Source organism: Phocoena phocoena, chromosome 5 (assembly GCF_963924675.1).
Source record: "Phocoena phocoena chromosome 5, mPhoPho1.1, whole genome shotgun sequence".
NCBI lineage: Eukaryota > Metazoa > Chordata > Mammalia > Artiodactyla > Phocoenidae > Phocoena > Phocoena phocoena.
This window is the reverse complement of record NC_089223.1, coordinates 78,082,694-78,096,943: the sequence shown is the minus strand read 5'-3', so window position 1 is coordinate 78,096,943 and position 14,250 is coordinate 78,082,694. Positions and strand designations below refer to the sequence as shown.

General features: G+C 37.6%; 1 protein-coding gene across 1 annotated transcript in view; it reads right to left on the bottom strand.

Moving 5' to 3' along the window:
• Positions 1–4,930: 4,930 nt before the first annotated feature.
• ARAP2 (ArfGAP with RhoGAP domain, ankyrin repeat and PH domain 2) overlaps positions 4,931–14,250 on the bottom strand; it is a 179,080-nt gene continuing 169,760 nt past the window's right edge. Inside the window, exons 31-32 of the mRNA XM_065877252.1 lie at positions 12,455–12,589; positions 4,931–5,290 (exon numbers count right to left, since the gene is read on the bottom strand). Of these exons, the coding sequence (XP_065733324.1) occupies positions 4,931–5,290; positions 12,455–12,589 (495 nt within the window). The remainder of the gene's footprint in view (positions 5,291–12,454; positions 12,590–14,250) is intronic.

Genomic DNA, 14,250 nt, shown 5'->3' with positions numbered 1-14,250 from the left:
TGTCATAGAACTTGGATCTTACAAGCAGCCCCAAACTGTAATTTTGCTGGGCAACAATTTTGAATCGTTTGTGCTGTATTATTTCAGTATTAAAGTTATTTAGCTAGCTGACTTCTAAGTAGTTACATCTCAAAATGCTCTTATCCTCCATTAATCATGATGATAGGTGTAACTCTGATGTAGTATTACAAAGTTATTCTGAGATGTGGGATAACAAGAGTGCAAGAACTAGTGCTTGAAAAAAACAGGGGGCATTCTGCTCATCTGATACCTATATTAACAGATTAATATAAAAGTGTACTAGGGCTACCATTAACAAAATTCCAGACTGGGTGGCAGAAATAATAGGAATTTAGGAATTTATTTTCTCTCAATTTGCTTTGGAGGCTAGAAGACTGAGATCAAGATGTTGGCAGGTTTGATTTCATCTGAGGCCTTTCTCCTTGGCTTGCAGATGGCCGCCTTCTTGCTGTGTGCTCACATGGTTTTGCCCCTGTGTGTTGTGTGTCCAAATTTCCTCTTCTTATAAGGACACCAGTCAGATTTATGAGAATCCACCCCAACAACCTCATTTTGACTTAATCACCTCTTTAAAGGCTCTATTTCCAAATACTTCAAATTTGGGGGTACTAGGGGTTAGGGCTTTAGCATATGGGTTTTGGGGAAACACAATTCATCCTACCACCTGTGGTAATCTGTTCTATTAGTGTATAACATATTTTTAAAGGGATGAGAAAAAAATAAGCAATTTGAAGAACAGTAGTAAGAAGTAGCAACTTAGACCAAATGAGAGCTAGAAAAACTAATAAATTAATAAATAACATTTACTACACCTCTACTATGGGTCAGGCATGTGATATACACACACATATAAAAATATGTATACAGTCATCTCTCAGTATCTGCAGGAGATTGGTTCCAGGACCTGCTACTGATACCAAAATCTGAGGATGCTCAAGTCCCATAGTCAGCTCTTCATACTCATGGGTTCATATCTACAGATTCAGCCAACCATGAATAGCACATTAAGTTTTCAGTCACAGTTGCCTGAATCTGTGAATGCAGAATGTGTGGATACTGAGGGCCAACTGAATACTTATTGAAAAAAATCCACAGATAAGTGGACCTGTGCAGTTCTTTCCCTTGAACAATCCGGGGGTTAAGGGCGCTGACCTCTGCCCAGTTGAAAATCCTTATGTAACTTAGAGTTGGTTCTCCCTATTTGTGGAATCAACCAACCATAGATTATGTAGTACTGTAGTATTTACTGTTGAAAAAAATCCGTGTATAAGTGAACTGGCACAGTTCAAACTTGTGTTGTTCAAGCACCAACTGTATATGAGTCATACAACAAGGTCAGTGTTATTCCCACTTCTTCGATGAGGACATTTAGATTCTGAACTTTAATAATTCACAAAAAGTCTTAAATCTGTACAGGTATCTCAATTTTTAAAAATGTTACATTCAACATATAGTAGCCATGGCAGAGAAGATAAGGATATACAAAATAATTTAAAACATTTAACAAAAAATAATAACTATAAAATGTAAAGCAGATAAATTTTAGCTATCTACAAGATTCATTTCTGTGATGTCTATTTCCAAATGATTAGAAATAAATGTGATGATTGTACACATAATAGGATATCCACATTGTTGATAATATTAAAGTCTTGGTGCAAATTTTGATGAGATAGTGAAAGTTTACATTTTCTTCTCCCCAGATTATCAAAAGTTTAAGAAAATGTGCAAATATCTGGATACTACCATCTATCCAAATAAATTTGGTGCATTTTCAAAAATATTTCCTTTTACAATATAGTTTATTTTAGGATTAAAAATTATCAAATGTAAATGCAAATTAGCAGCTAATATAGTTATGTGCACATATTTTTGCTTCAATTACTTTTGCTTAGTTTTATTAACTTTAGTTAGGGCTCTAGAAATGAGAGTACCATCAATCTGTTTGTGTCATGTCTGCATATATTCATCATTTAAAAAAGAACAATATTCATACTGACATGTTTGAAAAAATGACAGCTAGTTTGAAGTGTATATTAAATTCAGATTTTTAAAAAAGCAAAAAGGAAAGGCAATCTATTTGATTTATTTCTCTATTTTGAAAAGTTGAAAGTGGTTATTTTGAAAACAGTCGCACTCAAGTGGACTTGTAAAACAATTTTAATTTTTACTCAAAATATATGAGAGGTCATCATTAGTCCTTATCTTACACTTGAAAAATGGAGACGATTGTACAGGAAGGGAAGGGAAACAAGTTATTCGATTTTAAGCTCAAGTTTCAAAAGTATTCAAATAAGGCAGGTAAAAAAAAAGATACTTTCCCATTGTTCAACATAATTTTCATGTCTCCTTATTTCATAAAACATAAATATCATTTACCAGAAATAATAGTTTATTTTAGATTTTTTCCTAAATACCATGATTTCTTGCTTTTTAAAGGAAGGCTCCCCAGCAGTGCCACCTATAAACTGACCAGCAGTTTCTCTCTTTAAAAAAATTCCAATCTATGTGGATTTAAAGAATAAATATCACACCCCCATGGTAAACTATTTTATCACCACCATATATAAGTGATCAGTATTTTTCAATGAAGAAATTCATAGCATTAAACAGTGTTATACTGCACTATGATTGGACTGACTGAAGTATGGGCCTCTGTATACAAATTCTGATAAGACACCTGAAAAGCAGGGGGAAAAGGAAATGGAAACTTACACTACATTGAAGAGACTGTGTGCACAGGACCTCGCATGGATGCCACTTGCACTGAGTGCAAGTGGAATAAAGCTAGGAATGAAGCTTGGCTACCTAAAATAATTTTGATCAAAATAATTTTGATCAAAACTCACCAGACCGGGGCTTCCCTGGTGGCGCAGTGGTTGAGAGTCCGCCTGCCGATGCAGGGGACACGGGTTCGTGCCCCGGTCCGGGAAGATCCCACATGCCGCGGAGCGGCCGGGCCCGTGAGCCATGGCCTCTGAGCCTGTGCGTCCGGAGCCTGTGCCCTGCAACGGGAGAGGCCACAACAGTGAGAGGCCCGCGTACTGCAAAAAAAAAAAAAAAAAAAAAATTAAAAAAAAAAAAAAAAAAAAAAAACTCACCAGACCTAATAAAATTCTAAAGAAACTGACAAAAAGTGCTACCCCTAATGTCACCTATAACTAGATAGTATTGTCTGTGAGGAAAATAACTCAGTAGGTGCTCTTTATGTGGAAACAAAAATAGAGGGCTTTGTCATTATTCATCAGGCACAGGGAGGAGACTGCTGCTTTATTAAAAACAAACAAAAAAAAAAAGAAGACAAGGTTAAAAGTGAAGTGGTAGCCCCCAGAAGTATAGTATCAATTGTTAATCTAACTCCTACCTCCAGGTGGCCATATGTTGTACACTTCCAGTAAATTCTGACTCAGTCTTACCTAATAAGAAATGAACATACAAAGAAAAACAATAAACCAACAATAAAACCCTGTGATGATGAATGTTGCTCATTCCAAAATGATAGTAAGGAACTCTAAATAAAAAAAAATGAAAATTGCTTGTATACAGCAACAGTGCAAGTGTCATCCATGCCAGGTCCTGTGCACACAATCTCTTCAATGCAGTATAAGTTTCCTCTCAGCAGCCACCTGCAAAGAACTGAAGTGTAGTAAATGGATTTGCACTGCAGCTGATTCACTGACACTGTAAGGAAGAGTGGCCAGTGCCATTATTCATGTTTAGTGGCTGAATACTAATCTTGGGAAATACTTAGTCACTAGACTTTTTTCTTAACAAGCAGTTTCTCATAACAAGGTCTGGTCAACAGTGAACTAGAATGAATCTCAACCTGACCTCCTTGACTTTTAGGACATTTTTAACTCTGCCTCTTTTGTTTTTAAATGTCGGTTCATTGGTTTATTATTTACTTTTGGCTGTGTTGGGTCTTCGTTTCTGTGCGAGGGCTTTCTCCAGTTGCGGCAAGCAGGAGCCACTCTTCATCGCAGTGTGCGGACCTCTCACTATTGTGGCCTCTCTTGTTGCGGAGCACAGGCTCCAGATGCACAGGCTCAGTAGTTGTGGCTCACAGGCCCAGTTGCTCTATGGCATGTGGGATTTTCACAGACCAGGGTTCAAACCCGTATCCCACGCATCGGTAGGCAGATTCTCAACCACTGCGCCACCAGGGAAGCCCCCTCTTTGCCTCTTTTAAAGTGTGGTTTGATAGGCAGCCACTAAAATAAATCCTCCCCCTTTTCAACTTACTTCCTTTTTTTCCCCTAAGGTTGGCCCTGTGTAAACCTAAAAACATATGGTAACTTTATATACAAGGTTTCTCAAAGTGCAAAATGTGTTACATATAATTTCATAGGCTTCATTTATACAGAGCATTCTATACAATACAGTTTACGATTTCTGTTCATAAATTTACACCACTTAAACAACTACAGTTGACCCTTGAACAATGTGGGTTTGAACCGCCATGGGTCCACTTATACATGGACATCTTTTGATAGTGAATCCTACAGCACTACATGATCCACAATTAGTTCAGTCCACAAATGCAGAGGAATTTTGTATAGAGGGGAGGGGGCTAACTACAAATTATGCATGGATTAACACACCAACCCTTGTCCATGTTGTTCAAGGGTCAACTGTACCTCAAAAGGTTGGCCACTCAAAGTAACCCAGTGCCTTCCTACACAAGGTTAATATAGCTGAACTGTACAGGCTTTGTTCAGAACAAAACACAGTGAATTTACACTTATATATACATACATAGTTTAAAATGCTCTTTAAATGGTTAAGGATAGCTAGACAAATCTCACCAACCACGAAATATATTTTGGTTTCTGGTTTGCACACATACATTGTACACAATATTTAAAAAAATAATTTGCAAGACAAGTCATTTTATTTATTTTTACACCATCTACTCAGGCTGTGACTCTTTTGGAAGGGTTCTTGCCCGCTGTAGAACCACACTAAGCTCTTCGATGACCTTTGGTGGTAACTTATTATTAGAGTCCAAAGTAGCTTTGCCATTCCTGTCCTCAGTCTTCCTCAATGTCTTTAGGCCTTTCTGGCCTTTCTGTTGCCCTTGAAGGACCTCAGCCTCTGTGTCCTCCAGACAGTTGAAACTCCAATGTTTTCTGGTTCGATTTCGAAGTTTCTCATCCTTGTGCTCCAGGCACTGGGCCACGATGGAGGCTCTCTCCCTTAAGGTGCCATCCCCAGGCTCTTGGTCACGCTTTGCACTGAGCCGTAGCCTTTCGAGTTCTGCTTTTGCACTCTAAAAATAAAACAAAACATCTCACAGGGAAGCAAGATCTGGCACACTTTTTTTAAAGAATACTCTGCACATAAAAGTTGATGCTTCTTGTATTAGAATTTATTTCTATGATTTAGGTTCTAACATGACTTTGGTACAAGCAGCATGTCTGAATTTATAGACTGACCTTAGAGCTACAAAATCAACTGAAATGGAGATCATGGAAATTCATTTTAACAAGCATTTAACATACCACTTCAAAGATGTCTTTCAAGTTAGTTATTCAAATTGACTCTCATTTCAAACTTGCCTCTTCCAATTCAGGGCCACTTATATGTGTCACATATTCATGCATCTGTAATTCCTACAGTGTTATACCCAAAGGACAGAGGAAAAAGGGAGTCTCTGTGGCCATGAGTCCAGGAAATGCTCTGTACTACAGATCCCTCTTTGAGAGTCACAATACATATTAGCATATTAAAGAAGCTAAGAAATATTACAGCAGAAAAATCTGACTTCTTTTTCTATTTTCTCTTCCCCAAATATTTGACTAGTGAAATCTTTTGCCCACATAATGCCCTATTAGAATCCCACAGAAATATATACTTATGAAAATACTGAAAGGTATATATAGTTGTGTATTAAAACCCACTTTTGTATCAATGGATTAAAGTACACATTCATTCAGTGAACTTTAAGTGCCTACAGGTACCAGAAATCCATCGAGACACAACTTGCATTGGGACAGAGGTGCACTTTCCTAACTAGCGTCCAGGGTGTCTTGTGACTGGGCAAGTACTGGCATCCAGAACTCTCATGAGATTCTCAAAGGTGACTACAACCTCATCAAATGTAAGATAAAAGAATGAACAACAGAGAAGCAAGCATCTAGTGGATATGGAGCCACAGCAAAAGGCTACCCAAAAAACTGGGTCAGGGCAGGAAGGCATAGTCATTTTTCTTTTCACAAACAAGAATTGAAGGAATTTCTTCAATATTTCCCTAGTAAAAATTGAAAAGCACAGAAAGAAGAAATCCAAAGAAAATTTTTTTATTATATTACAAATGTTTGAGAGAGAGAAGATGAAATAAAAGGGGCAGTATATAATATTAAGAATGGGACTATTTTGCAGATGGCAGAGTAGTAGGACGTGAGCTCACCCCTTCATAGGAAAACACCAAAAATCACAACTAACTGTTGAACAACCATCAACCAAAAAAAAAGCCAGAACCTACCAAAAAAGATACCCTACATCCAAAGATAAAGAAGCCACATGAGATGGCAGGAGGGGCACAATTGTGATAAAATCAAATCCTATATCTGCCAGGTGGGTGACCCACAAAACTGGAAAATAATTATACCACAGAAGTTATCCCATAGGAGTGGAAGTCCTGAGCCTCACATGAGGCTTCCCAGCCTGGGGGTCTGGCAACAGGAGGAGGAGCCCCCAGAGAATCTGGCTTTGAAGGACAGCAGAGTTTGATCACAGGAATTCCACAGGACTGGGGGAAAACAGAAACTCCACTCTTGGAGGGTACACACAGGGTCTCATGCACACCAGGACCCAGGGAAAAAAAAGGAATGAACTCATAAAAGACTGGGCCAGACCTACCTGCCAGTATTGGAGGGACTCCTGCAGAGGCAGGGGGGAGGCTGTGGCTCACTGTGGGGGACAAAGACACTGGCAGCAGTAGTTCTCAGGAGTACTCATTGGTGTGAGCTTTCCTGGAGGCTGCCATTTCCTCCCCAAGACCTAGCCCCACCCAACGGCCTATAGGCTCCAGTGGTGGGACGCCTCAGGCCAAACAACCAACACAGCACCATCCATCAGCAGACAGACTGCTTAAAGTCTTCCTGAGCATGGCCCTGCCCACCAGAAGGACAAGACTTAGCTTCACCCACCATTGGGCAGGAACCAGTCCCTCCCACCAGGAAGGCTGCACAAGTCCCTTAGCCTCATCTACCAGAGGGCAGACAGCAGAAGCAAGAACTACAATCCTGCAGCCTGTGGAAATGAGGTGGCAGAGGAGTATTTCCCAGATGAAGGAACAAGATGAAACCCCAGAAGAACAACTAAGTGAAGCAGAGATAGGCAATCTACCAGAAAAAGAATTCAGAGTAATGATACTGCAAGATGATCCAAGCTCTCAGGAAAAGAATGGAGGCACAGATTGAGAAGTTACAAGAAATGTTTAACAAAGACCTAGAAGAACTAAAGAACAAACAGAGATGAACAACACAATAACTGAAATGAAAAATACACTAGAAGGAATCAATAGCTGAATAGCTGAGGCAGAAAAACGGATAAGTGAGCTGCAAGACAGAATGGTGGAAATCAATGCTGCAAAACAGAATAAAGAAAAAGGAATGAAAAGAAGTGAAAACAGACTAAGAGACCTCTGGGACAACATTAAATGCCCCAACATTCACATTACAGGAGTCCTGGAAGGAGAAGAGAGAGACAAAGGATTTGAGAAAATAATTGAAGAGATAATAGCTGAAAACCTCCCTACCATGGGAAAGGAAACAGTCACCCAAGTCCAGGAAGTACAGAGAGTCCCAGGCAGGATAACCCCAAAAAGAAGATGCCGAGACACATAGTAATCAAATTGACAAAAATTAAAGACAAAGAAAGAACATTAAAAGCAACAAGGGAAAAGAGACAAACATACAAGGGAACTCCCCTAAGGTTAACAGCTGATTTCTCAGCAGAAACTTTATAAGCCAGAAGGGAGTGGCACAATATATTTAAAGTGATGAAAGGGAAGAACCTACAACCAAGATTACTCTATCCAGCAAGGCGCTCATTCACATTTGAGAGAGAAATCAAAAGCTTTACAGACAAGCAAAAGCTAAGAGAATTCAGCACCACCAGACCAGCTTTGCAACAAATGCTAACGGAACTTCTCAAAATAGAAAAGAAAGGGCCACAACTAGAAACAAGAAAATTACAAATGGAAAAGCTTTCTGGCAAAGGCAAACATACAGTAAAGGTAGGAAATCATCTGCACACAGATATGATTACCAAAACCAGCAACTGTGAGATGAGGAGAGCACAAATGCAGGATATTGGAAATGCATTTGAAATGAAAAGACCAGCAACTTAAAACAATCTTGTTTGTATACAGACTGCTATATCAAAACCTCATGGTAACTGCAAACTGAAAATCTACAATAGATACACTCAAAGAAAAAGGAATCCAAACACAACACTAAAGTTAGTCATCAATTCACAAGAGAACAAAAGAGGAAGGGAAGAAAAAAGAGCTGCAAAAACAAATCCAAAACAATTAACAAAATAGCAATAAGAACATATATATGAATTACCTTAAATCTAAATGGAATGAATGCTCCCACCAAAAACAGACTGGCTGAATGTATACAAAAACAAAACCCCTAGGGCTTCCCTGGTGACACAGCGGTTGAAAGTCTGCTGGCCGATGCAGGGGACACGGGTTCGTGCCCCGGTCCGGGAGGGTCCCACATACCGCGGAGTGGCTGGGCCCGTGAACCATGGCCACTGAGCCTGCGTGTCCGGAGCCTGTGCTCCGCAACGGGAGAGGCCACAACAGTGAGAGGCCCGTGTGCCGCAAAAAAAAAAACCAAAAAACCCCTATATATATTCTGTCTACAAGAGATGCACTTCAGATTTAGGGACACATACAGACTGATGAGGAGATGCAAAAAGGCGTTCCATGCAAATGGAAATCAAAAGAAAGCTGGAGTAGCAATACTCATATCAGACAAATAGGCTTTAGAATAAAGACTGTTACAAGAGACAAAGAAGGACACCACATAATGATCAAGGGATCAATTCAAGAAGAAGATACAACAATTGTAAACATATAAGAACCCAATATAGGTGCCTCAATATATAGGGCAAATACTAACAGCCATATAAGGAGAAATCGACAGTAACCAATAATAGGGATTTTAACACCCCATTTTCATCAATGGACAGATCATCCAGACAAAAAATCAGTAAGGAAACACACTTTAAATGACACAATAGACCAGATGGACTTAATTGAGATTTATAGAGCATTCCATCCCAAAGCAGCAGAATACATATTCTGGTAATAGTTGCACAACCGTGTGAATGTAATTAATGTACTATGCACTTAAAATGGTTAAAATGGAAAATTTTATGTGTATTTTATCACAGTACAAAAAAAAATGAGAGATTAGTAAAAATTATGGCTATTTAGCATAGGAATGTGACTGGGAGTTTCTAAATATGAATCTTACTAAAAAGTTTCACATGACATCTATTACAGAAAATCAAGGATCAATATAGAGTGGTTTTATATATTATACAGTTCTCATTACTTTTCAGTTATCAGCAGAAAGACTTTGGGACGCTCTTAGATGCAGAATTTAGAGGCCAAATATTCATACATGTAATGCTGAAATTTCAAGTAAAACTATGATATTAGCCTAAATGACATAACCTTATACAAAGGTGGGGAGGCATGATGAAGTGAACTGGTAGAAATCAAGAGATGGTAGTGAGTGCTTTGCATGAACAATATGGTGTGTGGAGTGCCTTTGCATGTTGTGGGGAAAGAAAGCCAAGGCATCAGTACTGTGGAAAGAAGGGCATCATTTATGTGCTGCACTATCCTTAAGGTCTTAATAATTTAAAAAGAAATACTGATAAGGTATGAAATTAGGAGAGTAAAAGGTAGGCTGGTCCAGACGATGCCAGTTTGTGTCAGAGGGCATTTAGAGAAAACTGTTTGTTTAAATGGAAATGAGGATCTGAAATGGAGTGTGTCTCCCAGCAGAGAGAACACCCCCCCCTATGAAGTAAGGGCTTTTATTATCCCTAGGAGCTTACAGATAAAAGCTGAGCACAATGAACATGATGAAGTAGGTACCTAAGAGGAAGTAGGAGGGCCGTAGGTAGCATCTAGCTTGTACATTCTTATGCACTATTTGCCTCTTCATGTATGATTTCCTTTGTCAACAACTTACTTCCTCTGGCTTATTCACTAGCTCACTACTAATTTACTCAATAAATTTTGGAAGTCACTTCCTCCAGGAAGCCTTCCCTGCCTGGAGGAGGTATTCTCATACAAGTTTCTACTGAACCTCATGAAAGCAAGACAGCTCATGGAATGGGAAGTCACCAAATTCACCAATCTGTCAACAATTTGTTTGAAAAGCAACGCTTCTTGAATATATCTGTTGATATGAATATATATATATATATATATATATATATATATATATATATATATTTTTTTTTTTTTTGTGGTACATGGGCCTCTCACTGTTGTGGCCTCTCCCATTGCGGAGCACAGGCTCCTGACACGCAGGCTCAGTGGCCATGGCTCACGGGGCCAGCCGCTCTGTGGCATGTGGGATCCTCCTCGACCGGGGCACAAACCCATGTCCCCTGAATTGGCAGGCGGACTCTCAACCACTGCGCCACCAGGGAAGCCCAATATTACTATATTTTTTTCTTATGAATCTACTCTTAGTAATACTTTGTCATTTTATTAATATATTTTCTTATGTATTTACATAAATCTAATTCAACAAATATTGGTTCATATGAAAACTTGCAATTCTAATTTTGTCTTCTTTTTAAGAATTAAATTTTAAAATTTGTTGAATTACCACATTTACTAAATTTACAAAAAAGCTTGATTTAGTTTACTAACAAATTTTCTAGCAATTAATATTTCACAAAATTGCTTTTGAAGCCTTTAACGATTTTGTTACAGTTTTTGTACAGTTTTCTGGTCTCAAGTATGCTAAAAAATAATTGTCTCTGAAATTCTGAATTTGGGATTAAGTAAGAAATTATATATTTAATCATCACCTCAGTTCTGTACTGGATACTGGTTAATGTATTTTGATCCTAATAATTTATTTTTTGCTTTGCTCCGTAACCAATCCTGAGGCACTGTCAGGAGAAGCTGGAGTCACAGTAGGACATATCTACTCCCTATGTTTCTGTGTTCCCTAATCTGGGTTCTTGGGAAACATGACTCTTAAAATTTTAAGATTCCAGATTAGCTGAGGAATCCATAGTTCTGCAAAGCAGTTTATTAGGAAGAAAAACCTGTAAGCGCAGAATGGCAGGAGGGACAAGCTCCTGAGTTCTTACTGTCTTATTCCTCCTTTTGATCACAGCAGCGCATAAGGACTGAACAGGCAACAAAGGGAATAAACCATTATTTCAAAGCTTTTATCTTCTGGAGAAGAAGCATATTACAGTGAGATAAATGTTCAAGGAAAGACAGTCATGGAAAAACATTTAAAAAAAATCTGGTCACTAAATTAAAATGGCTTTTGTCTTTCAAAAATTATTCCTGTTACACCTGAAACTAACACAACGTTGTGAATCAACTATACTCCAGTAAAATTAAAAAAAAAAAAAAAAGTTATTCCTGTTTGGAAAGCAAGGAACTCACACAGCTTAATGGCCAAACCTAGGCTCCAAGAAGAAATAACAGTATCTTTTACATGCTTTTCTTTTTGCTTTGAGGGACTCATTTAAGGCCTTGAAATGCACATTAGTTGCAAATTGTCTAATGAGTTTTGAGTGCAAACAGCCTATGTCTTTTTCCTGAATCAAGACTGATGCTACTTATGGTCACCCTGCCCTTCAAGGTGAGAAGGAAAGCACACAGTTTTCATGAAAGATGCCAAATCTTCTTTATTGATGCTCAGGGGTCATCTTGCAGTTCCTTATATTAACTGAGACACCCCATCGGTTCCCAGCCTCTGAAATTTGATTGTGTTACTGGAAAGTCTAATTACCATGGCTCCAGACATTCTGCCATGGGCTCATTCTAAGGAGGTTAGAAGTGAACTTGTAAGGCTAATTTGAGACTGTGATTTTTATCACCAGAACTTCTATATACATATTTAACATTCTTGGCCACTTTAGGAATAAAAACAAAAAGTGGTATTGTACATATTTAATTGAGTGGTCAATGACATTATTAAAATTGATCATTTAAGAGAAGTTAATAAAATATAAAACTTCAGAGAGTGGCATAGGGTTATTCGTAAAGTTTTCTTGATGGATGTTATTTTTACTGTGCTTTTCAAAGTGCTTATTACTGTGCTTTTGAAACCAATGAAGTAATTAATGCATTTAATCACATTAAGACATAAGAAAACAAATGCTATGATTAATATAAAAACAAATAAAATCCTAACCTTACCTCAATATCTCTCCAGGCTTGGGTTGCATTTTTCTCATGCTGGATGGGAATTAGAGGCAAACCTCCAATTTTGGGAGTTTTGGTTATAGAACGTTTTCGTTCCTTTCCAGCTGGTGGCCATATATCACTTTCATGCTGTGGAAACAAAATTTCTTGCTGTGGGTGTGTGATTTTATTACGTGGTTCACCAAATTATATAGTCACTTGGCTCCTTTCTCATATATCCAAGTCAGATGATCTGCTTTCCATGAGAAGCCTGTTTGTAATTATGATATTCACTCTGATGGTGGCACCACTTGAGGATGTAAAACTCTTAAGTGAACTGAGCTTTGAGGTCTCAGTTCAATTTCTAAACTTCAAATACATGCCTTCTGTACTACTTATCCAACCAAAAGGGGAAAAATATTTAAGGAAACCGGCAAATCTCTTTGTGGAAGAAAATTAATATACGTGTCTACATTTTTAGGCCCTGTAATCAAAGCAACTGTACATTCATTTTCCCTTACCACCAAAGATAACTTTAGTGTCAAAATAATTTGACATTATATATACCCCAAGTCAACCTAAGGCATGGCTATTGGAAAAATTATCTTTATTTTATGACCTTTTGAAAAATGTTATTTTCATCTAATTGAATTCCAAAGAAATGTTACCTTGTACACAGACATTTATACTGAAAATCATTGTACAACAGAGAGTGGCACACATTTGTTCTCAAACTATTGACTACATATTCTGGGCACTGAGCAATTATAGATATCACTGGAGAAAAGGTAATTTTGCAAAGGGGAGAAATATCCATAGGTTAAAAATATAAGCTCTTGGATGATAAATCCTTAAGATATGCATATAAAAGAAAAATCTTTAAAGAATTTTTCTATTCTTCAGGGTAGATTAACTTTTCAGAAGTTGGGAAAAACAAATTGATTTTCAGACAACAACCTGTGAAAGAAATACAGAATACCAACTACACACAATGAGACGTTTACAGATGTTATGATGAAATGAAAACCATTTGGTAAACTATATAGCTAAATGCCTACTCATTTTTTTCCTCTACTCTTAAGAATGAACAGATTCTTATTCTTATGTTGCAATTAGTAGTTTAACGTTGTGTTTTATAGCAAAGAACTAATTTCAACAAATGTTGACTATATACTCACTTTAGCAGCTAAGTTATACTGAGGGGCAGACTGCTTGACTTTGTGCTTATCAATATACAGATATTATCTCATTTAATCCTCAATGATCCTACAGTGCAGGTCCTATTATTACTAGATTAGTGCATAGGCATCAGATCTACCCTTGGATTTCAGTGAAGTGCTTACTTTGGTTCAGCAAATCTACAATGGTAAATTATACAATATTTCAATCAGAGAGAAAGTTACAAGCTTCATATTATTATTTTTATGTCATGGTCTTAAACTTGGTAAAAAAAACCTTTGATATTACATAATTGGGATGTTCCCAACATGTAAAGCTGGGAGAATACTAGCTGGGAAGGAATTAGGTAATACTATGAATTATGCCTACACTTTTACTCACTGATGTATAATATATGTGTTAAACGGTATTTTGAGGAATCTAAGAGCAAATGTAGTTTTCAAACACATTTTTTTTTTCTGACATGATATACAATGCTGTGAATACCAGCTAATTAGTTCTCACTGGATTGATCCAAGAGGTATTTTTCCCAATAACAGAAATCTTTAGATCTAAGTAATATGTTCTGACAACCTTTATAGTTATGTATAAGTGACTTCAAAAGTCATACTGCATGGAGCATATAGCTGAGG